The sequence below is a fragment of the Coregonus lavaretus genome (assembly GCF_964263955.1).
Source record: "Coregonus lavaretus genome assembly, chromosome: 3".
Taxonomy (NCBI): Eukaryota; Metazoa; Chordata; class Actinopteri; order Salmoniformes; family Salmonidae; genus Coregonus; species Coregonus lavaretus.
The window spans coordinates 56,133,784-56,157,989 of NC_139990.1; the positions used below are offsets into that span (position 1 = coordinate 56,133,784).

The 24,206-nt window shown below is 42.0% G+C and overlaps 3 protein-coding genes across 3 annotated transcripts; 2 read left to right on the forward strand and 1 right to left on the reverse strand.

Annotated features, from left to right (window-relative positions):
• Window positions 1-908: 908 nt before the first annotated feature.
• Window positions 909-9,911, forward strand: LOC311119005 (collagen triple helix repeat-containing protein 1-like; the record flags this gene model as incomplete). Its single annotated transcript, XM_084157696.1, has 5 exons — window positions 909-1,019; window positions 1,824-1,907; window positions 5,017-5,235; window positions 5,543-5,759; window positions 9,417-9,911. The coding sequence occupies 5 exons, from the start codon at window positions 909-911 to the stop codon at window positions 9,557-9,559; spliced, it is 774 nt and encodes a 257-aa protein (XP_084013822.1). The 3' UTR covers window positions 9,560-9,911.
• A 103-nt stretch (window positions 9,912-10,014) lies between these two features.
• Window positions 10,015-19,455, reverse strand: LOC311118942 (solute carrier family 25 member 32-like). The gene is made up of 7 exons (XM_084157688.1): window positions 18,935-19,455; window positions 18,521-18,671; window positions 16,301-16,386; window positions 15,594-15,748; window positions 11,911-12,024; window positions 11,535-11,680; window positions 10,015-11,250 (listed from the first exon to the last, which is right to left on the reverse strand). Exons 1-7 carry the CDS (start codon window positions 19,125-19,127, stop codon window positions 11,127-11,129), a joined length of 969 nt encoding a protein of 322 aa, XP_084013814.1. The 5' UTR covers window positions 19,128-19,455; the 3' UTR covers window positions 10,015-11,126.
• A 215-nt stretch (window positions 19,456-19,670) lies between these two features.
• LOC311118986 (tRNA selenocysteine 1-associated protein 1-like) lies at window positions 19,671-22,895 on the forward strand. Its single transcript, XM_084157694.1, has 7 exons — window positions 19,671-19,775; window positions 20,183-20,280; window positions 20,463-20,562; window positions 20,778-20,830; window positions 21,093-21,249; window positions 21,399-21,432; window positions 21,649-22,895. Exons 1-7 carry the CDS (start codon window positions 19,752-19,754, stop codon window positions 21,795-21,797), a joined length of 615 nt encoding a protein of 204 aa, XP_084013820.1. The 5' UTR covers window positions 19,671-19,751; the 3' UTR covers window positions 21,798-22,895.
• The last annotated feature ends 1,311 nt before the right edge of the window (window positions 22,896-24,206 follow it).

Consider the following 24,206-nt stretch of genomic DNA (forward strand, 5'->3'; position numbering starts at 1 on the left):
TCCAACTCGGAATTCCAAGGCGGAAACTCGGGTGTCTTTCTAAAGCTCTGACTTTCCTACCTGAAAATCACTGACGTCATGATTTGACCTCGTTCTTTTCTGAGTTCCCAGTTATCTTGAAAGCACCAATAGACATAACCTATAATTGTTTGTCATCATCAACATAATCATCATCAGCTAGCCTACAGGAAAAATATATAGGGAAGATCTCAATTAAATAAGCCTCCTTCTCAAAACGCATTGGAGGAGAAGATCAGAGGGGACGGGAAGGGACGGGACATTTCCTCTTTTGTTCTTTATTGCTCCTCTATTGTTCCTCAAGCAAGGTAGGAGGCCGATGACATCACCAATTCCCATCAGACCATCTCCTTGAATGCCCAACTCCTTGAAGATTGCGCTTGTGTCTAAAAAACACAATTTTGCTCAAAAGTGTTACTCTTTAGTGTGTGTACTTTACTGTATTTATACTTGAGATATCGATTTTCAACAGTAAAAGTTCAATCATTCTGTAAAGCTGAACTTCCGCGATGCAGATTGAATAGAGCCCTTTGTTATAGTGAAGCAATTGAGGAGGAACAAATAGCCTAAAACGGGTCTTGAACAAGTGACCATGTGGTTAACAAATGTGCCAGTTCCAGACCTATTGACACGCAGTAGGCTCACATTAAGATAATTTATATTTTCAAATAAAATGTTATTTCCTGCCCATGATAGCTTCTGAGTAGGTCCAGACATTTGAACAAACTTTAGTGGCAAAAACCCATAAATCATAGGCTATGTGAGAACAAATTTATAGACAGAGCATAGGCGCGCTGTAAACTTCCCTCATTCCCACTCACTTGAAATACGGCGTAGCAGAGCAGCAGGGCAGTGCTGTGGTCTCGCTCGATCTTTTGGGAAAATAAAAGATGGTATCACCTCTAACTCGTCTGCTGCTCCTCACATGCGTGATTCTACCTTTCCATGGAGCAGAGAAATTGAGAAAAGGACTTGACAGGAAGGATGTTGAATACGAAAAGGTAAAAAACTATCTCAAATATACTATTTTGGGTTAAAGCTGCACAGTCCTCAAACCGCCGAAAACTAGCGAATCTCATCCTGATTCATTTAACATTTAACCAATGTTTAAGCCTTTAATTGTTGCAATTTTTTTCATTATTTCCCCCTTTAAAATATCAAAACGTTTTTTTTAAAGATATTTGCTTTTGAGTGATTTTCAGTTCTATACCTACTACCATCATTTTGAATGGGCTATGGATGATCGGTGCCACGTTGACCAGTGGCCACTCGCAAATGTTCTTTCAATATTATATAGCATATTGGACATAACTGATGCAAACAAGAAGTTGGCAAAGGTCCAGCATGCAGCAGAATAACAAAGACCCAGACAGAAGTCATGAGGGGTCTGGCTGGTTCATTGTTTGTTCACTGGGCACAGACGTCTGTTCAACGTCTAGTTTTGATTGACATTTGGTTGAGTTGTCAACTAACGTGAATTCAACAAAAAATGGCACCATGTCATTTGATTTAGGTTAAAAAATTGGTGAAAAAAAGACGAAATGCCCTTAAGTTGATAACTTTTTGCAAATCCAATTAGTTTTCCACGTTGATTCAACTCATCACATAGATTTTGGGGGGTTGAAATGACGTGGAAACGACGTTGTTTCAACTAGTTTTTGCCAAGCAGGTCTAGCCTACTGTAAAATAGTGGGTGGTTGCTTTTGTGTAGGCCTAGTGTATAAATCTGACCAGCAGTATAGGACTGCATGGTAATAACTGAGTAATGTGATATGATGAACAGCATCTTGTTATTATCTGTCTAGTGTACTGGAAACGATGCAGACAAACCAAACTGCACCAGAATCTCTGCTGAATCCGATTCAAGATCCTCTTATTTGAACAACATGGTAATAATCTCATCCTTTCCAGAGCATATAGCTTTTTGGTTGCCACTGTACTGTGTATTCTGTATGTCTTTAGCAGCATGCTCTCACCCTGGCTTGAAGTCTGCTCACTGTTTGCTGAGAGGACATCACTTTTTTTCTCTATATTGGGTCTTCTTCTTGTCCAGCTCCTGTGAAAAGTTTTGATCTGTGTCCAAGCTTAATGTATGGTGTGTTGGGGATTTCTCAATGTTGGTCCATAGTTGCAATAACAGTCACTTTCTCTGTTATCACAGCAGTAGTATGTTTGTCTGTGTAAAGTATAAACACTGTATATTATACAGTTGGCTACTGCAGTTTGTTCAGCACGTTTCGGATTAGTTAATAGGAAAGTCAGCTGTGTAGCTGAGCAGAACAGAGGTTCCTTTCATGGCTTTTGAATTCTCTCCAGAAACAAATCAAACCCTAATAAATGTCATTCAATCAACTGTGGTCTTATAATGATGTTGGATCCAGTACTGTATGGCTCAGTTGATAGAGCATTGCGCTTGTAATGCCAGGATTGTGGGTTGGAGTCCCGGGACCACCCATATGTAAAAATGTATGGATAAAAGTGTCTGCTAAATGGCATATATTAGTAAAGGATAATAACCACATTCAAATCTATGTATAGTCTCAGAGGCATTTACATATTGTTACTTATAGGCTACTGTATTATGTATCCCAAATCCCATGCATGTGCTTAAGTGCTTTTATAGGAGAATACAATCTGTCATTTCAACAGCATGACCCTGGCACTTTGTTTGGTAAGATGAGGGACCCTGATACATCACTACCCCAGTCAGAGCAGACCCCTAGGTGGTTCCACCATAGTCACTTAATGGCAAAAACAGACCTGGGCCCGGTTTTCTGACAGCGATAGAACGTAGGCCTGCGAATGTTTTAACGATGCATCTTTCCTACAAAGGCCGAAATGTAATATGCGTTTCCCAAAACACCATGCAGAGAGAACGGTTGCTAAGCGCATCGTCGAAGCATGTGTTGATACTGATAGGATCGAAAGAAAGCAAGTGCTGCTCTCGGATCAGCTTTCTCCATACAAATCTTTCCTTAACATTATAATTATTTCACAATACTGACGACGGATCAGCTCCTAGAGTGATATTCCCACCTATGGCTGCAAATATTAAGGTGGCTTATTGTAATTATAAAATTGCACTAAATCACAGATTTGGCACATCATTGTGCACATGTTAGGCTACACATCATATCATAAAAGATGTTGAGACAAATTAAAGACAGTTGCCTACAAGTAGCAAAATAGAATTCAATTGATTGAACATGAAATGTATTTCAATATGATTGAAATAGGCCTATAGCTTACTGTTTATATTTGAATGCAGTCATCTCTCATTTTAAACATATTTTTATACTAGCTTGTTTGTATCAATTGCAAAGACATTGGCAACTTTGTATTTCTAGTCAACTTTGTTCTGAAGTTATCATGCTCACAGAAACAGATGTGATTCTATGTTTAGCGGAGATCTTCTGTGTATAAAGTGACGTGGGAGGGCAAAAAAGCATCTAACGACGCACTTAGCTGTTCTACGAGTGGTCTGAGCCAGGCGTAAGATTTCGAGCGTTTTCAAGTGCAACGTTAATAACGATGGTTTTGGGAAACAGCTCGGACATTTAACGATGCTCCTACGAAGGTTCTAACGATGAACTTAGCCTTAAGATGATTTTGGGAAACTGGGCCCAGGGCTCCTCAGGCCTGGTATATTGCTCAGTATACCATTTGTGTCTCGACAGCTGGAATTTAAATACTGCATGTAATTCCATAGCCTACCCCATTTTATATTTGATTTTGGCATTCCTGAAATGCTCATTGTCTAAAAGATGTAAAATGAACAATATCAGCTCAAGTTAGAACAAGTTCTTGAAATAACCAGTTCATTGTAATATAAGCTGAAGTTGTCTTTGGTTTCTTTTTTGTTATAGAAAACTCAGGCTTTGCACAGCACAGCTGCATGACTAATAAAAAGCGGACATTTTCCTAGCCGATTCTCAACGGTCACTAATGACTCCATTGAGCACTGGCTAACTTTTTCCTATGTCCTTTTGTATCCTTTGAGTGAATGTTCTTGATCTGAGAACAAGGCTACATGATTTATTCTGATACAATGTGCTTAACTAAGAGTATCACAAGTTTGTATGTTAAATATTGGTCTCTAGGCCTAGTACATCAGACTGATTTCCCTCCATTTACATCTACTCAGTTGCAGATTCACCAAGTATATCTAAGTATGAGAGTCTTGTGATAAGCAGTCATGTTGGAGAAGCACGGTTTCTCTCTCAGTGTGTGGTATGGTTACTTTGGCCAGCCAGCCTGTCTGTATGTGTTTGAGTCATTGTGAGTAAGAGGGAGTATCCGTTTAAACAAAACAGAACTGGACATTAAATCAAGCTAGTCTGTCTGTCTCAAGTCACTGACTGACCACAAACACAGGAGCACAGATTTACACTCTGAATTCCTGATGCATTCACTCTATCTCTCTCTCATTCACTTCATCTGGCCACAAATGGCCCAGACATCTGACATCATCTTTTGCACTTTTGTGATTGGGAGTCAAGTCCCCTTGGGCACAAACTGGTTGAATCAACGTTGTTTCCAAATAATTGAAACCAAAAAAAATCAATGTGATGAAGTTAAATCAATGTGGAAAACTGATTGGATTTGCAAAAAGTCATCAACGTAAAGGAATTTCGGAAATGTTTGTATTTCTTTCACCCAACTTTTAACCTAAACCCAATTACAAGGTTCACATTTTTGTTGATTTCAGGTTGAATTTACAACTCAATCAATTGTAAATGAAAACTAGACGTTGAACTGACGTCTGTGTCCACCATTATCCATTACAGGTCTGGATGTCCATTGTCATGAATGTGGACACATACATTTGATGTAGTCCATATGATGCTTAGATGACAATCTGGTATATCTTAACACTAGGTGGTATGTTATTAGTGTGGTTACTAGAACAGTCTGTCTCTCCCTCGTGTTCCCCATTATAACAGTGTCTCTCTCTCTCCCTCCATCTCTTCCTCTCCCCCTCTCCCTCTCATTCTCCAGTACAACAGCTGCCCCCAGGGTCCGGCTGGCACCCCGGGCAGGGAGGGTAACCCTGGCACCAATGGCATCCCTGGGACCCCTGGCATCCCGGGGCGCGATGGCATCAAGGGGGAGAAAGGAGAGTGTGTGAGTGAGGTGTTTGAGGAGCCCTGGAAACCCAACTACAAGCAGTGTGCCTGGAACTCACTCAACTATGGGATCGACCTGGGCAAGATAGCTGTAAGTGGCTGGCAATGCTCACCAGACAGGATCTGGGGCACTGAGTAATATGGTTACATCAGCATTATTACTATATTGATCATCCATAATAAGGTTGATTGTGTTCGTTTAGAGAAAAGTATTCGTTAACATGTTCTTTTAATTTTCTCTTAAGCCTCTGTACTAACAGTGTAATTACTAGTAACAACATTGTATTATTCACACTGAATTGAAATGAGACATGAATACAAAACATAAAACATTGAAGATGCTATCATTGGATGCTATTGTTAGGATTTCCTCTCCACCTCTTGTGTCTCCCCTGTAGGACTGTACATTCACCAAGCTGCGTTCAGACAGTGCCCTGCGTGTGCTCTTCAGCGGCTCCCTGAGGCTGAAGTGTAAGACAGCCTGCTGCCAGCGTTGGTACTTCACCTTCAACGGAGCTGAGTGTACAGGACCTCTGCCCATCGAGTTCATCATCTACCTCGACCAAGGCAGCCCTGAGCTCAACTCCACCATCAACATACACAGAACCTCATCTGGTAAGCAACATTACCATCACTATATATAGAACCTCATCTGGCAAGAAATTATACCATCAACACGCACAGCTCATCCGGTAAGCGGAACGTAGCTGAACTGAGCTAGTGTAGCTAGTGGGAGCCATTTGTTGGTGGTGGTATTTTGCTTATATATCTCAAATGCGAAATCTATTGTAGCCTTGAAATATTAATAATATATCTACTATTGCTGTTTAAATTCTACTGTGAAGCAAGACATTTGACATATGCATACCCACTTCATGCTGTTTTTTTTTCTTTCTTAAGCTGCCAAGTTCACCAGTGTAGAAAGACCAAAACAAAGCAATTAAAAGGCCTCGTCTTGGCACACATACGGTAGTGTGAGTGTACAATGTAACTCAGGAAGTTGTCTTGTAAATAAACCTCAATGACCTTAGTATTTTTCGCAGTGACACTTAAACTTAAGTTGCCCTTATACCTACAGTGAGGGAAAAAAGTATTTGATCCCCTGCTGATTTTGTACGTTTGCCCACTGACAAAGAAATGATCAGTCTATAATTTTAATGGTAGGTTTATTTGAACAGTGAGAGACAGAATAACAACAACAAAATCCAGAAAAACGCATGTCAAAAATGTTATAAATTGATATGCATTTTAATGAGGGAAATAAGTATTTGACCCCCTCTCAATCAGAAAGATTTCTGGCTCCCAGGTGTCTTTTATACAGGTAACGAGCTGAGATTAGGAGCACACTCTTAAAGGGAGTGCTCCTAATCTCAGTTTGTTACCTGTATAAAAGACACCTGTCCACAGAAGCAATCAATCAGTCAGATTCCAAACTCTTTAACCATGGCCAAGACCAAAGAGCTCTCCAAGGATGTCAGGGACAAGATTGTAGACCTACACAAGGCTGGAACGGGCTACAAGACCATCGGCAAGCAACTTGGTGAGAAGGTGACAACAGTTGATGCGATTATTCGCAAATGGAAGAAACACAAAATAACTGTCAATCTCCCTCGGCCTGGGGCTCCATGCAAGTTCTCACCTCGTGGAGTTGCAATGATCATGAGAACGGTGAGGAATCAGCCCAGAACTACACGGGAGGATCTTGTCAATGATCTCAAGGTAGCTGGGACCATAGTCACCAAGAAAACAATTGGTAACACACTACGCCGTGAAGGACTGAAATCCTGCAGCGCCCGCAAGGTCCCCCTGCTCAAGAAAGCACATATATAGGCCCGTCTGAAGTTTGCCAATGAACATCTGAATGATTCAGAGGAGAACTGGGTGAAAGTGTTGTGGTCAGATGAGACCAAAATGGAGCTCTTTGGCATCAACTCAACTCGCCGTGTTTGGAGGAGGAGGAATGCTGCCTATGACCCCAAGAACACCATCCCCACCGTCAAACATGGAGGTGGAAACATTATGCTTTGGGGGTGTTTTTCTGCTATGGGGACAGGACAACTTCACCGCATCAAAGGGACGATGGACGGGGCCATGTACCGTCAAATCTTGGGTGAGAACCTCCTTCCCTCAGCCAGGGCATTGAAAATGGGTCGTGGATGGGTATTCCAGCATGACAATGACCCAAAACACACGGCCAAGGCAACAAAGGAGTGGCTCAAGAAGAAGCACATTAAGGTCCTGGAGTGGCCTAGCCAGTCTCCAGACCTTAATCTCATAGAAAATCTGTGGAGGGAGCTGAAGGTTCGAGTTGCCAAACGTCAGCCTCGAAACCTTAATGACTTGGAGAAGATCTGCAAAGAGGAGTGGGACAAAATCCCTCCTGAGATGTGTGCAAACCTGGTGGCCAACTACAAGAAACGTCTGACCTCTGTGATTGCCAACAAGGGTTTTGCCACCAAGTACTAAGTCATGTTTTGCAGAGGGGTCAAATACTTATTTCCCTCATTAACATTTATATTAACATTTTCGTCATTTAGCAGACGCTCTTATCCAGAGCGACTTACAAATTGGTGCATTCACCTTATGATAGCCAGTGGGACAACCACTTTACAAATTATTATTGTATTTTATTTTTCCTTTTTTTGGGGGGGTGGGGGGGTGGGGTAAGGGGGGGTAGAAGGATTACTTTATCCTATCCCAGGTATTCCTTAAAGAGGTGGGGTTTCAAGTGTCTCCGGAAGGTGGTGAGTGACTCCGCTGTCCTGGCGTCGTGAGGGAGCTTGTTCCACCATTGGGGTGCCAGAGCAGCGAACAGTTTTGACTGGGCTGAGCAGGAACTGTGCTTCCGCAGAGGTAGGGGAGCCAGCAGGCCAGAGGTGGATGAACGCAATGCCCTCGTTTGGGTGTAGGGACTGATCAGAGCCTGAAGGTACGGAGGTGCCGTTCCCCTCACAGCGCCGTAGGCAAGCACCATGGTCTTGTAGCAGATGCGAGCTTCAACTGGAAGCCAGTGGAGTGTGCGGAGGAGCGGGGTGACGTGAGAGAACATGGGAAGGTTGAACACCAGACGGGCTGCGGTGTTCTGGATGAGTTGTAGGTGTTTAATGGCACAGGCAGGGAGCCCAGCCAACAGCGAGTTGCAGTAATCCAGACGGGAGATGACAAGTGCCTGGATTAGGACCTGTGCCGCTTCCTGTGTAAGGCAGGGTCGTACTCTGCAAATGTTGTAGAGCATGAACCTACAGGATTGGGTCACCGCCTTGATGTTAGCGGAGAACGACAGGGTGTTGTCCAGGGTCAAGCCAAGGCACTTTGCACTCTGGGAGGAGGACACAACAGAGTTGTCAACCGTGATGGCGAGATCATGGAACGGGCAGTCCTTCCCCGGGAGGAAGAGCAGCTCCGTCTTGCCAAGGTTCAGCTTGAGGTGGTGATCCGTCATCCACACTGATATGTCTGCCAGACATGCAGAGATGCGATTCGCCACCTGGTTATCAGAAGGGGGAAAGGAGAAGATTATTTGTGTGTCGTCTGCGTAGCAATGATAGGAGAGGCCATGTGAGGATATGACAGAGCCAAGTGACTTGGTGTATAGCAAGAATAGGAGAGGGCCTAGAACTGAGCCCTGGGGGACACCAGTGGTGAGAGCACGTGGTGCGGAGACAGATTCTCGCCACGCCACCTGGTAGGAGCGACCTGTCAGGTAGGACACAATCCAAGAGTGAGCCGCGCCGGAGATGCCCAACTCGGAGAGGGTAGAGAGGAGGATCTGATGGTTCACAGTATCAAAGGCAGCAGATAGGTCTAGAAGGACGAGAGCAGAGGAGAGAGAGTTAGCTTTAGCAGTGCGGAGAGCCTCCGTGACACAGAGAAGAGCAGTCTCAGTTGAATGACCAGTCTTGAAACCTGACTGGTTTGGATCAAGAAGGTAATTCTGAGAGAGATAGCAAGAGAGTTGGCTAAAGATGGCTCGCTCAAGAGTTTTGGAGAGAAAAGAAAGAAGGGATACTGGTCTGTAGTTGTTGACATTAAAATTCAAATCAATTTATAACATCTCTGGATTTTTTTTTTGTTATTCTGTCTCTCACTGTTCAAATAAACCTACCATTAAAATTATAGACTGATCATGTCTTTGTCAGTGGGCAAACATACAAAATCAGCAGGGGATCAAATACTTTTCCCCCTCACTGTATTTAACTATGCATTAATGACTGTCGAAACAACACTGTGTTAACAGTCGTTAGAGTAACTTCTCTTCTTGTCTTGTCCCAGTTGAAGGGTTGTGTGAGGGGATCCGGGCAGGCCTGGTGGACGTGGCTATCTGGGTGGGGACCTGTGCTGACTACCCCCGAGGAGACGCATCTACAGGGTGGAACTCCGTATCCAGGGTATTCATAGAGGAGCTGCCCAAATGAGGCCGTCTTTATTAAGTGATGGGACCAGGCAAAATAGAGAAAGAACCCCTAACAATCCTTCTGAAGGCTTTGACTACATATCAGTTTTGTTTCTGGATGGGTTCCTAGTCTATGACAATGTCCTCTGGCCAATCAGACAACTTCAGTTGTGGCTAAATACAGTATCACTGATGTTCACTTGAATGTTTTGTACTACAGAAGGTAGGGTCTAGTATATTGAACACCTGAAATTAGATTTATTCCTCATTAGTCCCATTTCTGTTTAATAAAGCAAGATTTTGTCTGATCTTGTAATCTGCTGAAGTCTTACATTTTTAAACGAATTACTGTCAATAAAGTAATCTTTTGTATGAATCAAGCATTGTGTTACTCATTACACTATAATATGTTTTCCTATCAGATTATTTTTTTTGAAATTGGTGAATTCATAAAGAAATTAATGTGATGATATATTTGACAAGTGAACACAGCACAGCTGTTAAATTTAATCTGAGGCTAAAAAAAGCTACCAAATGTTTTCCTATCAGAGAAGAACATTATTTGAAAATTGGTTTATGCATGACCAGGTGAATTCATAAAGAAATGCATGTGTTGATATATTTTTCAAGTGACAAGTGAACACAGCACAGCTGTTACATTTAATCTGAAGCTAAAAAATGTTAACAAATGTTTTCCTATCAGAGAAGAACATTCTTTGAACATTGGTTTATGCATGACCAGGTGAATTCATAAAAAATGCATGTGTTCATATCGTTTTGAAATGACAAGTGAACACAGAACAGCTGTAAAATGTTATCTGAAACAAAAAGCTAACAAATACAAAAGGAACATAAAGCTTGAAACTTTACCTGAAAATAAATGGACTAATGCCAATTCAACACTGATATTTCAGATTAAGACTTCTGAAATTAACATTATTTCAAAGATGTTGAACAGTGCAATCAGTCTTCTGCGATCATTTCCTATGACATCATTCACATGAGGGTTTACATGCCCTACAGCATGATGCCAATAAGTTAAATAAAAACAAATTGGGTGTACATTATACCCTGAAAATAGCAGGTATGCTCTTTTAATGTCGACGTTTAAATCGGACTTATATTACACACACACATGGTATTCACATCACAGTCAGCAGCCTTGAAAGAATGGTTTATTTTTGCTTTGATGTTTCACCCCCACATCCTGTACAGTACCTCCAGTGAGGTCTGTTCTTCTGTGATGCAACCAAGGAAGAGACAGAGAGACCAGTCTTTAATTACCAGCATTGTCAACATCATCTCTCTGAGAATGCCAAACCTCGAATGCATACTATAGATGAGAGTCCTGGTTTTTCATAGTGATAATAAGATCTAATTCCACCACATGCTTTTGGAGTTGCTTTATGGTTGTTTTGACTCTGCTGCCAGAGGTGCATCCAGGTGATATGTCCGCTCCAGTTGTCCAGTTACCTGCTGTGACAGTTCTGGAGACTTCAGTTCATGGCTTATCTTATCTAGCACCACATACATTGTCTGAGTGTCCCTTCCTCTTTGTGGTCCTGCCATGGCTGTCTCCTTAGTCCTCCTCACTTCTGGCCCATCAGGAAGCGAGACACGTTCTCATAGACCACGAAGGTGATACAGCAGGCTGGGGTGACACGGATCAGGTTGGGCACCATGCCTTTATAGAACCCTACAGCTCCCTCATTCCTGTGGAGGAGGGACCAAAATAAACACAGTAGTCACTATGTGGAAAAAAACCAGACTGAAATGTCAGCATTGGAATGGGCGTTAGCAAGCTTTCTCATGGCTCTCTGTAGGGTTAGAGTTTGAAGCTGCGGATCTTAGTTGCTTCACACTGTTATGTTACCAAACTCCATGAACATGGTTATATGCCCACTTAACAGTAAATTATAGCAAGTTTTGGCTAGTTAACCTAAAACTAGCTGTTTTTTGTGTATGTACTGTAAACCAACAGTGTGGTCTTGGCCTACCTCCATGTCCTCCTGACCACATCCAGGACTCCATTGTACTTATTATGCTGGTCCTGCAGGCGAGCCCGCACCACCTGGTAAGGGTATGTAGTAGCCACAGCAAATATTTTGGATAGAGCTGCCATTGTGATATATTCCAATGGATTCTGGTCAGACCGAGAGAGAGAGAGAGAGGTTGGAGGAGTGATGCCTGTGAGTCACTTACTTCACAAGCATTACGGTAATTCTTCCAGAAATCCTGCAACACTTAGAAGTGGGTTTTCTTTATGAGTAATTTAAAGGTTTATTACCCATATGGTTGAGTCATTAAAACTATGAACACATTTACATTAGGTGTGGTTATAGAAGTCTTAATGTTTCCTCACTCTGCACTCACCAGTTTAGCTTCTGAAGGCATTTTCTTGTATTTGTTGTAGTCTCTCTTCAGCTCCTCATAGGCCATGAACTGCAATGCCCCGTGTGACGTGCCAAATAAACCAGGAACATACCCCTGGAGGATTAAACACTGGGGTCATTATCTGTACCTGACAAATAACCTTTGTTTTAGCGCCAATGAAAGGTGCTGTTATCTTCCAAATCCAATTGATATGATCATGGTATTTATAATATTGAAAAATACTTATAGCTGATATAAAAGACACTAATATCTTGAAAGTCAATTTATCATATTGACTACCCAGGCTGTTCAATTCTGGTCCTGGAGGTCCGAAACACTTCTGTTTTTGTTTCTACCTGGTATTTAATTGCACTCAACTGGTGGCCCAGGTCTGAATTAGTCCCTTATTAGAAGGAGAGGATGACAACCAGAAGTGTTTTAGCCCTCCAGGACTGACATTGAACAGCCCTGCCCTGTGCATGATCTACCTACCTCTACTAACACTGACTTTGCTGATAACTTGAGGAAATATTTACTTATTACTATGACTGTAAACAGCTGTGTAAAGTAGTTAAGTAAAAATACTTTAAAGTACTACTTAAGTCGTTTTTTCGGGTATCTGTACTTTACTATTTATATTTTTGACAACTTTCACTTTAATACATTCCTAAAGCAAATAATGTTTAAAAAAAAGAAGAAAATGGTGCCGTCTGGTTTGCTTAATATAAGGAATTTGAAATGATTTATACTTTTACTTTTGATACTAAGGTATATTTTAGCAATTACATTTACTTTTGATACTTAAGTATATTTGAAACCAGATACTTAAGACTTTTACTCAAGTAGTATTTTACTGGGTGACTTTCACTTTTACTTGAGTGGTATGTATCTTTACTTTTACTGAAGTATGACAATTGGGTACTTTTTCCACCACAGACTGTGAAATGTGGTTGTCTCACCTAGCTATCTTAGGATGAATGCACTAAATGTACACTGCTCAAAAAAATAAAGGGAACACTTAAACAACACAATGTAACTCCAAGTCAATCACACTTCTGTGAAATCAAACTGTCCACTTAGGAAGCAACACTGATTGACAATACATTTCACATGCTGTTGTGCAAATGGAATAGACAACAGGTGGAAATTATAGGCAATTAGCAAGACACCCCCAATGACCACAGACCACTTCTCAGTTCCTATGCTTCCTGGCTGATGTTTTGGTCACTTTTGAATGCTGGCGGTGCTTTCACTCTAGTGGTAGCATGAGACGGAGTCTACAACCCACACAAGTGGCTCAGGTAGTGCAGCTCATCCAGGATGGCACATCAATGCGAGCTGTGGCAAGAAGGTTTGCTGTGTCTGTCAGCGTAGTGTCCAGAGCATGGAGGCGCTACCAGGAGACAGGCCAGTACATCAGGAGACGTGGAGGAGGCCGTAGGAGGGCAACAACCCAGCAGCAGGACTGCTACCTCCGCCTTTGTGCAAGGAGGAGCAGGAGGAGCACTGCCAGAGCCCTGCAAAATGACCTCCAGCAGGCCACAAATGTGCATGTGTCTGCTCAAACGGTCAGAAACAGACTCCATGAGGGTGGTATGAGGGCCCGACGTCCACAGGTGGACGTTTGGCATTTGCCAGAGAACACCAAGATTGGCAAATTCGCCACTGGCGCCCTGTGCTCTTCACAGATGAAAGCAGGTTCACACTGAGCACGTGACAGACGTGACAGAGTCTGGAGACGCCGTGGAGAACGTTCTGCTGCCTGCAACATCCTCCAGCATGACCGGTTTGACGGTGGGTCAGTCATGGTGTGGGGTGGCATTTCTTTGGGGGGCCGCACAGCCCTCCATGTGCTCGCCAGAGGTAGCCTGACTGCCATTAGGTACCGAGATGAGATCCTCAGACCCCTTGTGAGACCATATGCTGGCCCTGGGTTCCTCCTAATGCAAGACAATGCTAGACCTCATGTGGCTGGAGTGTGTCAGCAGTTCCTGCAAGAGGAAGGCATTGATGCTATGGACTGGCCCGCCCGTTCCCCAGACCTGAATCCAATTGAGCACATCTGGGACATCATGTCTCGCTCCATCCACCAACGCCACGTTGCACCACAGACTGTCCAGGAGTTGGCGGATGCTTTAGTCCAGGTCTGGGAGGAGATCCCTCAGGAGACCATCCGCCACCTCATCAGGAGCATGCCCAGGCGTTGTAGGGAGGTCATACAGGCACGTGGAGGCCACACACACTACTGAGCCTCATTTTGACTTGTTTTAAGGACATTACATCAAAGTTGGATCAGCCTGTAGTGTGGTTTTCCACTTTAATTTTGAGGGTGACTCCAAATCCAGACCTCCATGGGTTGATAAATTAGATTTCCATTGATAATTTTTGTGTGATTTTGTTGTCAGCACATTCAACTATGTAAAGAAAAAAGTATTTAATAAGATTATTTCATTCATTCAGATCTAGGATGTGTTATTTTAGTGTTCCCTTTATTTTTTTGAGCAGTGTATATCCCTCTGGATAAGAGTGTGCTAAATTGCTAAAATGTAAAATGGAGTACTGCCCCCTAGTGGTAGTCTATAAAACATGCATTCAAATCTTATGCAACTAAAGTACATTCTGTAAAACTTCAATTAAAGCTGCAATATGTAACTTTTTTGGGCAACCGACCAAATTCACATAGAAATATGAGGTATAGGTATGTCACTCATTGAAAGCAAGTCTAAGAAGTGGTAGATCTGTTCTACGTGGCTATTTCTAGGCTTCTCGTTCTTAAGTTTCATTGTTGAGTCTTTTACTTTCGGTTTTGTTCACATTTACATTTTAGTAATTTAGTACCAGCTTCAAACAGTTGAAAATACAATATTTTGGGGTATGGAAAAGCTATTTCACAGCGGTTTAGATGGTACAATGATTCTCTACACTATACTTCCTTGTAAAATGAAATTAGGCTAACTATTAGAATTTGAGGAACAAGGAAATGGTGGAGCGATTTCTGCATAGTGCATCTTTAATAGCCTGGGCGTTTATTTGCTTCAATCACTGAACATAATCGGTGCTTATTAGAGACAGGTTTCTATTTGAGCCAGGCGACTATTTCCTTATTGCACACAGCTTTTGCTCAATAAAAAAGGTTGAAAAGACTACCACACTGTACATTGTGACCAGTATGACCAGCATAAACATTATAATAACAAATCCATTGTAGATCAGACCTGCAAAGACTAGGCTGCCTATCATACACCCCGATTTCGCGCATCAGCACCATAAAGAGCTCCATTTGCTCTCGTGTTTTCTTTTTGGTGGCTCCATGGCTAGCAACAATGAAATAATTAAATAAAAAATGTTGACTGTGGGAATATAAGAGCTGTGTCCATGGTAACCTCATTTAGACCCAGCGTTTATTTGAAACAGCCGTTTATTTGCTGAAATATTTGCCGATGCCCAGCTATTAAAAAGGACAGGTGGCTATTTGAGACTGATTTTACGGTACATTGCCTAATTTTAGGCTGTGAGGGATCATAAGGAGAAAACATGTTTACATATGACACCATTCACATGTCCTGCACATTCACTGGACCTGCACCTGACTTGTAAGCAGACAAGAAAGTCCTAATAAGCTCTATTCAGGATACAGCCATCATACATACAGATGACAAACCCTGGGTTATACTGAGCCTCACCCTGTACAGTCCAGGTATCCCCTCATGCCGGTAGATCTTCACCAGTGCATCTATCATCCCTTTATACTGTTTCCTGGTGGGATCAGTGTTATACTGCAGCACCAAGCGAGTCTTAGTCACCCAGATAGGGTTGGTTAGGGTGAGAGTCAATACACCTGGAGACGGAGGAAACAGAGGTGAGTTTCTGACACACACACACAGCTGCATAAGTGTACAACATGAATTAAACCAAACTACAAGCTCTACGCTACACTACATGGAGCCTGTGAAGCATGGAGCTGGTGAAGACCCCTATCTCATTAAGTTTTATTAAATCACATGACACAGGGCAGCCAGTGTCTTTCTTTCCTTTTCCATTGTCTGTCAGTGAGTGCAGGGCATTAGTTTAACATGATTAGGCTAGGGTCAATCAAATCACATGACCGTATACAGCCAGAAAAATTATAAAAGTTCAGCAAATTGACCAATAACTGTATACATATGTACTTTTGCCTTAGTCAGAGGAGTCAAATATTTTGTTCCAACTAGTCTGTCACACGCCTGATTCAACTAATCAAAGTCTGGACTAGTATAGCAGACTATGATGTGTTTATTTAGATGTGTAATGTTAACTGTTTGATCAAACAGTGTTGACCTTCGAAGTTGTGGTATTGACCACACACCACCAGTGTGTGTGTCCCTGGGGTCTAGACAGAGGCAGTACTAACCTGCTTGGGCGGCTGACAGCAGGTTTTCTGTGGCACTCAGTTCAGACTGACGGCCTTCCTTAGTGTACGCCTTGATGGCATTGTAACTGTGGGGGAAGTTAATACAGACAGAACAGAAAATTCATTGGATACCTCAATAGACAAATCCCGACGCTACCATTGCTATTTAAAAGTGCTAGAGTACAATGTAGAAATATTATCAACAGTCATGTTAAGTGATGAGTTCATAGTTGATTGGATAGACGAGGGGTTTCCAAACTGGGCTGCAGTGGGTCCGCCAATTTTTTGGGGCAATTTTTGGGAGGGTTTTTTAACGTGAAAAATAATTATTTTATGAATATCGCTAGCAGCAACAGAATACCATCGTGGATACAATGTTTATGTCTCTGCGTCCAGAATGAAGGAAGTTAGAGGTAGTTTCACAAGCCCATGCCAACTAGCGTTAGTGCAATGACTTGAAGTCTACAGGAACAGTTAGCATGCTAGCTGTTCCTGCTCATCCGACTCTGGGGAAGTAGATAAATGGCTTCATTGCCAAAATCTCAAACTACCCCTTTAATATTTTTACATTTTAGTCATTTAGCAGACGCTCTTATCCAAAGCGACTTACAGTTAGTGAGTGCATACATTTACTTAATATAATATAATAATATAATATGCCATTTAGCAGACGCTTTTATCCAAAGCGACTTACAGTCATGCGTGCATACATTTTTTTTGTGTATGGGTGGTCCCGGGGATCGAACCCACTACCTTGGCGTTACAAGCGCCGTGCTCTACCAGTTCATACTGGCCCCTCGTGGGAATCGAACCCACAACCCTGGCGTTGCAAGTGCCATGCTCTACCAACTGAGCTACACGGGGGCCCGTGTGGAGGAGATGATTGTGGACTACAGGAAAAAGAAGAGGACCGAGCACGCCCCCATTCTCATCGACGGGGCTGTAGTGGAGCAGGTTGAGAGCTTCAAGTTCCTTCGTGTCCACATCACCAACAAACTAACATGGTCCAAGCACACCAAGACAGTCGTGAAGAGGGCACGACAAAACCTATTCCCCTAAGGAGACTGAAAAGATTTGGCATGTGTCCTCAGATCCTCAAAAGGTTCTACAGCTGCACCATCGAGAGCATCCTGACTGGTTGCATCACTGCCTGGTATGGCAACTGCTTGGCCTCCAACCCCAATTACCTTGACTAACCGGTGCCCCCGCACATTGACTCGGTACTGGTACCCCCCGTATATAGCCTCGCTATTGTCATTTTTACTGCTGCTCTTTCATTATTTGTTACTTTTATTTTGTATAATTGTATATTGTATTTTTGTGTGATTTTTTGTTGTATTCTTTCTTAAAACTGCATTGTTGGTTAAGGGCTTGTAAGTAAGCATTTCACTGTAAGGTCTACACCTGTTGTATTCGGCACATGTGACAAATAACATTTGATTTGATTTGAAATTACAGTCATTGGAGCTAATTACAGGGGTTTTTCTGTATAGAAAATTCTTAGGCGGGCCATGGTAAATTTCAGGACAGAAAAACTGTTTCAGTGTCAACTTAAACAACCAAAACCAGATAGAAAGCATGCAGAAAAGATATTGAACTATATATATATATATATATATATATATATATATATATATATATTACATATTTTAAAAAATGGGCATTCAGGGCCCATGCCCATTGATTTTGTTATAATGTCTGAGCAGAGGAACACAGCATTAGCCATGGCAAAATGCATAGAATTGCTGGAAATTAGCTTTAAAACTGCAGAATTGTCTCTCAGCTCCATGCCAAACTGTATAGAATTGCTGGAAATTAGCTTCAAAACAGTAACATTTTCTGTCAGCTCAATAGATAAATCTGTAGAGTTGCAGAAAATGTGCTTTACAACAGCAAAATTCTCTCTACGCAGCCGAGATACTGTACCTTTCTAGCTAATAATGTTAAGAGTTTACACTCCCTCTTCCAATGAACTGTGGGTAGGTAAAAATAATGAAACCGTCTACCAAATCTATTCATTTTCAAATGTCGATTACTCCTACTTGCCTTTACCATTCACCTGATGATAAGACAATACTTTCTTTAACCCCTGGGATATACTATTGAAATTCCAATAAATGTCTGGCAATGCATGCATGCTGTCATGTCATCCAGCGTCATATTGTAAAGATATTATCCCAGAGAAAGTAGAACGGTTTTACTTCTTCTGGTTATACTTACAAGAAGAAGTAGAGGCCCCATGATGCCCCAGCACCCCAGATGTTTGGGGTGACTCCTTGGTAGAGTCCTCGGACCCCCTCCTGCTGCCACACATTTCTCAAACAATGGATAACGCCATTATATTTAGGTCTCAGGTCCAGTCCATCGCTCACTGCAGGAAAATAACAAGGCAGGGGAAAACATACACTGTCAGAGTCAACAGAACATCAACTGTCCATTCAAGTTCCAGCCAGGTAGCTAGCTACTCCTATGTTATTACCATGTGCCGATTGCATAATTTGCAGGTTCCCAATCTTACACCTGTCAAAGGCAGAAATTAGCTAGCTGCTGCCAGTCCCTTTTAGGCTGGACAAATAAACACCTTGTAGCTACTGTAAGAGTTTTAGAGCCACACATTGACATACATAACTTTACCTGCAAACCTGATTTTGACTAGGTCAAGAGGGTGCAGCACCAGTGTTGACACGACTCCTCCACCGAGTCCTGCAACCAAATTCTCTATTTTCACATGGCTGTAGACTTGCTGGATACGTCCAGTTATGGAGAAAGGTGTGCCACTTCCAGGTCCTGTTGCAGCTGTCTCTTGATTTGAAGTAGCAGGACTCATGTTTACCTAGCTATTCTGTGAATTTAGCTAGAATTAAGTTAACGTCAGCTACTTGATTATTCAGATCTTATTCAACAGAACGCGCACGGTATCGTGCTCCTGTTAAAATATAATCCCAGAATCCAAAAGGCACATACTTGAAGTAACCACATCATATTTTAAGACGTTTTAGTGACCCACGTTTTTGTCATGCGGTACAAGCTACATCTCTATCCGGCACGACCTTTCCAATGACTCGATCGAAGCTGATATGCCGAGTTCAAAACAACTGGATCTCGGAACTCGGAAATCGCAGACTTCCGACTTCAATGCGTTCAAGACAACTGGGAACTCGGAAAAAAACGAGCACCGACTGTGAAAAATCTTTTGAAACTTCTTCCAATTCGGGAACTCGGGCCTCCATCATTTGATGTTGTTTTTTCCTAGTTCCCAGTTGTCTTGAACGCACCAAAAGCACCAATACTTTAGGAAATGTGACGCAATTTGGAGGACTTTACTATCCCACAATGCAACAGTAAAAGGCACACCCCCGACCACCATGGCAGTCTGCGAGACAGATTTGCAAAAACCGCAGCGTATGTTATGAAGCTGTGTTTACGTCGGTGAACTAAAATTGTAAACACAATGAGTTGCTTATGGATGGGTAATGTAAGTCCTGATATGTTACTTTAACAACTTTGCATGCATACAAAACTATCATTAGCATATCCTAGCTCTTGTGATACTCCCACTTTAGGATAGCTAGTGTTACCACCTCTCAGTGCTACCAACTAGCTCGTTAGCTAATAGATGCACCCTCAGGCATTTTCATTATTTGGCAAACGTTAGCTAGTTCTTGCTCACTGACAAGCCCCAAAGAGCCTCTAGTCTAGTGAAGCCTGTCATTTCCTTGTCTGAAAGACCACACCAAGTCAGTGTCTCTGAAAGTTTGAGAATATGTCCAGTTGAATATAGCTAGGTAGCTACACTAAGTTACAGAGTGTAGGTAATTTACAGTAGCAAGCTAGAGTAGAGGTTTTCTGTTCAAGTTAGTGTTTTTCTCTCATCCCCTGTAGTTAGAGCCTTATATGGATGAGAAGTTCATCTCTCGTGCATTTGCCACCATGGGAGAGCTTGTGGTGGGGGTGAGAATCATCCGGAACAAAATGAACTGGTAAGACAGGAGAACATTATGCTACTGCAATAGAAGGGTTATGAGTGATACAGACAGTTTTTTGTCTTTGGGGATGTCTAGTAGCTACTGTATATTACTATCACTATTCACCAACAGAAGAAATTGCACAACCACAACGACACGTACATGTATGTGTTTTGGACCTTCTCCACCTTGTGTAGGGGTGCGGCAGGCTATTGCTTTGTTGAGCTGGCGGACGAGGCCACTGCTGAGCGGTGTCTCAGGAAAGTTAACGGGAAGCCTCTCCCTGGAGCCACACCGGTACAGTGCCACCACACACACACATCCCTCAATGATTCCACATTTTTTTCCAATCTCGAATCGACCCATAGCCCCTACCCCTATCTCAGGCACTCTGAGAGGATTGGATATGTATAGGGCATATGGTGAACTCTTGATATACCCATTAACTTTATTAGAGATAAATAATGTCTGGAATAATCCATTCTGAACAAAACACTCTCTCTTCTCTACAGCCGAAGAGGTTCAAACTAAACCGTGCCACATACGGAAGACAAGGAGAGAACAGGTACGTACTGCATGCCACTGAACTTACTCTGTCCAGGGACTAACAGAGCCTCCCTTCATACAGTAGTGAAGGTAGTTGTGTGTAGATGAAGGAAGACACTTTTACTCCATTCGTTTGGTATGTTCAAGTTGTTCTCTCCAATCATGGATGTAGGAAATATCCCAAATAATCCACACTTTTCATTATTCATTATTAATAGCATATAGATTTTTTATAAATATTATGTTTATTCATAAAGGTTTTCTTTCCCTGTCAAAAACAGGGGTGGTTACTCAGACAACAGGTTCAATCAGGCGTACTCGTACAACAACAACCAGTACTACCAACAGTACCCTGACCACTACTCCAACTGGGGCTATGACCAGAACACAGGCAGCTACGGAGGTTACAACTACAACCACTATGACTATAGCAACCAGGTGTGTGTGTGTGTCCCGCACACACACTGTATTGCTCTTTAATTATACATCAGTTGTACCCATTCTAATGACCACTGAATATGTGATATTAGAGGTATGGCATATTATGGTATGGCTGTTGTGAGTAAAGACCTGTCTCTTTGTTTTAGGGTTATGGGGAGACTGAAGATGATGGACTGGAGTGTGAGTGCTCCGTTTTCTTTCATTTCTCTAGCTTCATGATACAAAAAAGCAGCTGAAATATTTGACACTATTTGACATAATGTATTGAACCCAGGCCTGGAGTATAGCCTACAAACTGTCCAGTCTGTCTGATCTTTATGGCTCTCGTGCTGTGCCCCTTTGTCTGTGTGCCTGACTGTGTGATCTTACTGTGTGCCTTGTGTGTGCATCCTGCAGACCCCATGGTGGCACTGGATGTGGTGGCAGCCAACAGGCAGTACATGGAGGAGAGTGAGGAGCTGTATGATGCCCTCATAGACTGCCACTGGCCTGCCCTGGAGCCTCCTGGTCCTATTACTGCCGCTGCACCATCCAAGGCACAGTAGAGCTAGCAGACTCCCTGGTCGACAGACAGCAACAGTCGGACTCTCAACCTCTCGATGTGGATTGTTTGGAACAGCCCAGTGTGAAGGTTCAAAGGGTAAAGGCATCTCGTCCTGCCTGCCAAGAGTAGCTGGTCTTCAGTGTCTCGTACTCTTGCAATGGGCTAAGCTAAGCGAACAGACCACAGTGTATGATTCGTGTGATTCGTGTGAACCCAGCTCCAGTGACTGAAAGGATGCCCCCCTCATGTTTGAATTGAATTATTATTTTTATCACTCACCCCCACTCATTGCTTTTGGGTTATTGGGCACTGGTTTGGTTCCAATTGCCCAATGAACAGGCTTGTTTCGGTGCTTGATGACTTTGTAATCATATCTTCAAGGACTGCGTTGCTAGTATTGGCCTCTGTCTTTCCCTCCCTCACATAGCTTCCTTTTTCATATTTATTGTCCACACTGGAAAATAGAATAAGATTGAAATATAATCCCTATTCAACCTATTGATTATCTATCTAGGGTCACTTGCTTCTTATTGTGGAGTGGAAGACTGTGTAGTAGGTGTTTTAAACCTTTCTCCTCCATGTTATAATCTGAAAGCTGTGGGACAGGCAGGATTGTTGATTCTGCTTTGTGTAAATATTCGTCAACAGAAGAAAATGTGGAGGTGTGTGTTCATTCTCAATTCATCAGTAACACTTTATAATAACTTACATGAATAATACATTATAAATGCTTCATAAATTATAAATGATTTTTTCATATAATGAAATACTTAAATAGGTTATGAATGCTTATTCATGAGAGTTATTATAAAGTGTAACTGTTTCATCAATGTCAAATGGGATGTCCTGTTTAGCAGGATATGATGGTATTCTTTAAGGTTAGTCTACAGGTCACCTCATATTACTGTAGTAGAAATACAGTATCAGATCAGCTGGTTCAGTGTTAATAGCTCCAAGACCACATGCTGACTGCAGCAAAGAATATCAGTATCTACAAGCTCACATCACCAGTGTTCATGTCTTGCTTTTGAAAATAAATTCATGTGACATTGATGCTCAGAGACCAACATGTATTAAAAGCTAATTTTGATACATTTAATTAATTGTATAATATATTTGGTTGTGAATTTATTGTACTTTTTGTGTCTTAATTTTTCAGGAGTGTAGCTATGTCTTGACAATGTCGAACAACCTAATTCCGAAACACACTTTAGGGCACTAAAATAAACTGTTACTCTATTTGAAAAGACAACAAAAAACCTGCTCCTGTAATAACAGAGTAGAGAAGCACAAATATATGTTTTTGCTCCATGCAAATGAAAATCCAGCTTTTTACTAGTTTCAATTCCTTCCTAGAATGCTACGCAATTACAGGCTGGAATCCATACAGAATCCTGAAGTGAAACAATAGTAAAATGGAGCCATTCAGCTTGCATCCAGGCTACCTCAATCATTCCACACACCCAGCCCCAGGGAGAGAGAGTCTATTGTTGCAGACTGGTCTCATAGACTAGATGTAACATAGTAAATGTAAATCCGAGACACTCAAATTAGTATTTTATGTTATGTTTGGTATGCTTACATTGAAGGTTACTTAAGGCAAAACAAAAATAGGGTAGTTGGTCGGTGTGGGTGGGTGGATAATGTGAATGTCTAGCAACCCGAAGGTTGCATGTTCAAATCTCATCATGGACAACTTTAGCATTTTAGCTAATTAGCAACTTTGCAACTACTTAGCATGTTAGCTAACACTTCTCCTAACCTTAACTCATAACCCCTAGGGCTAGCTAACAGCGTTAGCCACCTAACTAACGTTAGCCACAACAAATTGGAATTTGTAACATATCATACATTTGGCAAATTCGCAACATTGTAATTTAGCAATTTTGTAACATTTTGATTGAATTTCAATTGGTAACATACGAAATGGATGATGGACAACAACAAATTAATACATACCATCATACTAAATCAGTGGTCACCAACCGGTCGATCTCCAAGGCATTCCTAGTTGATCACCAAACATTTCTGTAAAAAAGCCAACGATAAAGCCTTGCATTCCTATTTTTTGTATTCGTTTCGTGCTTTTGGCGGTAGGTGAACTTGATTCAGCAGCCCTAGCGCCGGGAAGGCAAAGTGTTCCCATTTTTAACCATTTAATGTGTCTGAAGGTAGAACTCCGCCTACCCGGCAGGCCCAGAGAGCAAATCAAGTGCATCTATAGGTCTACAGCTGGCCAATCAGATGGCTCAGATTATCGTGTCTGCACAGTTTCCTCACGCCATAGACTAGAAAAAGAAGCGTTGAACACACAGCAAAGTTAATACAGATTAAAACAAATTTAAAACCATGACTAGAGAGAGACTCAACAAATACAGCAAAGAGCTGCTGTTTTTATGAGTGAGTTCAT

Excerpts from the sequence above, each read along its gene's own strand:
- LOC311118942 (XM_084157688.1), bottom strand. The coding sequence starts at position 19,127 with ATGAGTCCTGCTACTTCAAATCAAGAGACAGCTGCAACAGGACCTGGA. Across the intron at positions 16,387-18,520 it reads TGGGGCCTCTACTTCTTCTT|TTACAATGCCATCAAGGCGT; the intron begins GTAAGTATAACC and ends CTTCCCCCACAG. Across the intron at positions 11,681-11,910 it reads TGCCTTCAGAAGCTAAACTG|AATCCATTGGAATATATCAC; the intron begins GTGAGTGCAGAG and ends CGGTCTGACCAG.
- LOC311118986 (XM_084157694.1), top strand. The coding sequence starts at position 19,752 with ATGAGTTGCTTATGGATGGGTAAT. Across the intron at positions 21,250-21,398 it reads ACTATGACTATAGCAACCAG|GGTTATGGGGAGACTGAAGA; the intron begins GTGTGTGTGTGT and ends TCTTTGTTTTAG. Across the intron at positions 21,433-21,648 it reads TGAAGATGATGGACTGGAGT|ACCCCATGGTGGCACTGGAT; the intron begins GTGAGTGCTCCG and ends TGCATCCTGCAG.